Source organism: Haliaeetus leucocephalus, unplaced genomic scaffold, assembly GCF_000737465.1.
Source record: "Haliaeetus leucocephalus isolate CR32 unplaced genomic scaffold, Haliaeetus_leucocephalus-4.0 Scaffold251, whole genome shotgun sequence".
Classification (NCBI taxonomy): domain Eukaryota; kingdom Metazoa; phylum Chordata; class Aves; order Accipitriformes; family Accipitridae; genus Haliaeetus; species Haliaeetus leucocephalus.
In genome coordinates this window covers 2,785,653-2,789,444 of record NW_010972687.1, presented here as the reverse complement: position 1 = coordinate 2,789,444, position 3,792 = coordinate 2,785,653, and the positions used below count along the sequence as shown (strand labels likewise).

At 50.4% G+C, this 3,792-nt stretch overlaps 1 protein-coding gene across 1 annotated transcript in view; it reads left to right on the top strand.

Moving 5' to 3' along the window:
- Positions 1 to 2,887: 2,887 nt before the first annotated feature.
- Positions 2,888 to 3,792, top strand: part of MAMDC2 (MAM domain containing 2) — a 63,859-nt gene continuing 62,954 nt past the window's right edge. Inside the window, exon 1 of the mRNA XM_010568731.1 lies at positions 2,888 to 2,993. Within this exon, the coding sequence (XP_010567033.1) occupies positions 2,888 to 2,993 (106 nt within the window). The remainder of the gene's footprint in view (positions 2,994 to 3,792) is intronic.

Below are 3,792 nucleotides of genomic sequence, written 5' to 3'. Positions count from 1 at the left end.
TGTGAACCTCATGAAGTTCAACAAGGCCAAATGCAAGGTCCTGCACATGGGTCAGGGCAATCCCAAGCATAAATACAGGCTGGGTGGAGAATGGGTTGAGAGCAGCCCTGAGGAGAAGGACTTGGGGGTGTTGGTTGACAAGAAGCTCACAATGACCCAGCAATGTGTGCTTGCAGCCCAGAAAGCCAACGGCATCATGGGCTGCATCAAAAGAAGTGTGACCAGCAGGTCGAGGGAGGTGATTCTCCCCCTCTACTCTGCTCTCATCAAGATCCCACCTGGAGTACTGCATTCAGCTCTGGGGCCCCCAAAATAAGAAGGACATGGATCTGTTGGAATGAGTCCAGAGGAGGGCCATGAAGATGATCAGGGGTTTGGAGCACCTCTCCTATGAGGACAGGCTGAGAGAGTTGGGGTTGTTCAGCCTGGAGAAGAGAAGGCTCCAGGGAGACCTTATAGCAGTCAGCAGTCTTCCAGTAGGCCCTTCCTAAAGGGGGCCTACAAGAAAGCTGGAGAGGGACTTTTTACAAGGGCATGTAGTGATAGGACAAGGGGTGATGGCTTTAAACTGAAAGAGGGTAGGTTTAGATTAGACGTAAGGAAGAAGTTCTTTACTGTGAGGGTGGTGAGGCACTGGCACAGGTTGCCCAGAGAGGGTGTGGATGCCCCATCCCTGGAAGTGTTCAGGGTCAGGTTGGATGGGGCTTTGAGCAACCTGGTCTAGTGGAGGGTGTCCCTGCCTGTGGTGGGGGGGCGTTGGAACTAGATGATCTTTAAGGTCCCTTCCAACCCAAACCATTCTATGATTCTGTGATTCTATGATTGTTGGCTCTGAGGCAAAAGCTAAAGGAACAGCTGTAAATTCTGTACTACAGAAGTATTGTGAACACAACAACAAGTACAGGTGAATGACAGAGCAGAGTTCAGGGCACTGCCAGTATACTAGCTCCTACAGGAAAGGAAAGGGAATAAGGAGTTTTTGGAAAGTGAACTATGCAGCAAATTTTGTGTAATCTAACTATCTGAGCAAGAAACCTGGGAATGTCACTGTGCAAACGCATGAATGAGGGATCCAAATATTAGTATGTTTTGGGGGAAATTGAAAGAATTGCAAATTAAAATTAAGTTGCCAATGGTTATCTCCAAGGTAGGTGCCACTCTAGTCCTCCTACAATGGAGTGGCTGAAATTAAGGACCTGTCATTTATGCACAAGGAATAAAAGAAAAATATTGAATAACTTTATGCAGGTTACAGGACCTTCTATAAACCATTCACTGTTTTGTTCTCCAAAGCTAGCAAGCATGTCCTCCCCATGAGAATACAGAGTCTATTCTTCTAGGTACAAAACTAACACCTTCCAAATCAAATACATTTGGGAGTCATTATTGAAGATGCAGATCACTTACCTGGCTAATTGGATATTATAAACCTCCTCTCCCCCAAACACAATAAAGTCTGTCAGCCAAAAATCTTCACGGGCAAAATGTGAAATGGGTGAGGGCTGGAGCGGTCACACAAGATATTGCCAGGGCTGTTAGCACAGTTGACTAGATGCAGTGCCTATGTCAATTTAAGGGGAAAACTTCTAGATGCTACGTGGGATTCAGGAATGGTAATATGTAAAGTATCTTAAGAGGTTACATCACAGTTATTCAGGAATTTAAAAACTCAGTGACTGTAAGAGATCTTTCCCTGACTTCAAGTGACTTTGCTTAGAAACCCGTTAAGGCTTTTGATGTATGCCAAAATTTGCTAACATTATGAAAAATAAAGGCCAAAAAACTGAAACAGCCTGTGTGGGCTGCTGTGCAAACAACACATTTGCTTACAAAGGCTGAAGAAAAACCCTATGTAGCTGTACTGCACTATTCTTAGTACTTCCCTGACATAGCCTTACCAAATGATGTATTATTAAAGCCAGTGATTGTACTTGGAATACCCATTTCCATGAGAAGCAAATCTTAATACAGAGTCTGAGAATATTAGGAAATATGACTACATGTTATAACTAAGAAGACTTTAGCTAGCATGAATTAAAACATTTTTTTTGTTGAAATGCAGGTCTCCATGGATTGATGCTCATTCCTGTTTCCCTGGAGCCTGTGGATTGGTAGAAAGTGGTATTGGAGTAGTCCACCAAAAAGGTTCTGACATGCTACATCCTCTTGTAATTTTGAAGGATGTTTTCAGGAAGTCAGTTGTTCAAATTTCTCACTGTACCTGATTAGTTTATGTGATGATTCAAAAGCATGGCTGAAGTGAATTTACCTTGGGATAGACTGAGGAATCCTCTGGACAGCTAGGTTTTCCCAGACATTTCAATGGGAAACAGTGTTGCACAACAACTGCTGAAGCAAGCAAGGTTAAGATGAATGCAAAACCATTGAATAGGGAGGGTAGGGGTCTTTAGACCATGTTACATGGGCTTAGCCAGACCCAGAAGAGGGAACAAAGGGCACGCATGTCAAGTCTCCAGATGATACCAGATGTGTGGACCAGTAGATATGCTGTGGCAGGACTACCATTGAGGGCAACATGGACAGGGGCCAACATGGAACTCAGGAAATTCAACAAGGGCAGATGTTGAGCCCAGCAGCTGGAAGGCAGGGCCCTGCAGAAGTGCAGGCTGGGGCTGGGGGTGCTGGGGTGCAGCTCTGGGGGACAGCCCTGGGCACTGGTAGGCAGTGAACTGAACCGGAGCCATCTGTGTGCCATCCATGTGTTTGGGCAGTAATGAGGGCCAGCGGTGCCTGGGGTGGTGTGAGCAGGACATGGCCCCAAGAGCCAGGGGAGGGCAGGGACTGTCCCCTGTCTGGGTGCTGCCTCCAGTTTGGGTCCCAAGTACAGGAATGACACTGACAAACTGGTGGGAGGTGAGGGGAGGCCATGGAGATGGTGGGGCTGGAGCTCTTGTCCTGCAAGGAGAGGCTGCAGGGCCGGGGCTGGTTCAGCCGGGAAGAGGGGCGACTGGGAACACCCAACAGTGGCCGTGGTATGGACAGGAGGGGATGGAGGAGATGCAGCCGGGCTCTTCACAGGCATGCACGGCGGGAGGGTGAGAGGCAGCAGCACAGCTGAAACAGCAGAAATTCAGAGTGTCTCTAAGGAGGAAACGTTTTCCCCACAAGGACAGCCCAGCAGTGGAGCCGGGGCCCAGACAGCTTGTGCCATCTGCACCCTTGGAGGGTATCAAGTCCCAAGTGGATAAGGTCCTGAGCAGCCTGGTCTGAGCCCAGAGCTGGCTGTGCTTCGGGCAGGGCTTGGAGTGGAGACCTCCTGTGGTCCCCTCCCGAGTTATCTTGTAATCCTATGAACTACAGCGCTCGGAGCACCCCAGCAGCTCCTGCACCTTTCTTACCTAAAAGAGCGAGGGTACCCTGCCATGGCCCTCCACTATGGCAGGTTTTGTGGCAGAGAAGGACGGCAGGGCAGGCTGTGGCGGGCCGGGAGCCGCTTCGTCTTCTGCAGATGTGTGTGAGTGGGCATCTTACCAACGTGCACGAATACCTGACGGAGGAGCACGTCAGAGGGAGCCTGGCTCTTCTAGCGGTACCCAGCGACGGGAGCGAGGCGCTGGGCACAAGCTGAACCGCAGGAAAAGCCACTTAAACTTTAGAAAGCACGTTTTTACCGGGGGTGGGGTGGGTGGGGTGAGGCACTTCAGCGGGCTGCCCGCAGGGGCGGCGGCACCCCCACCCCCGAGGACGCTCCAGCCCCGGCCGTCCCGTCCGGGGCCGACCCCGCTCCGACTCGGGGGGTGGGACGGGCCGCCCACCGGGGGTGCCCGCGGG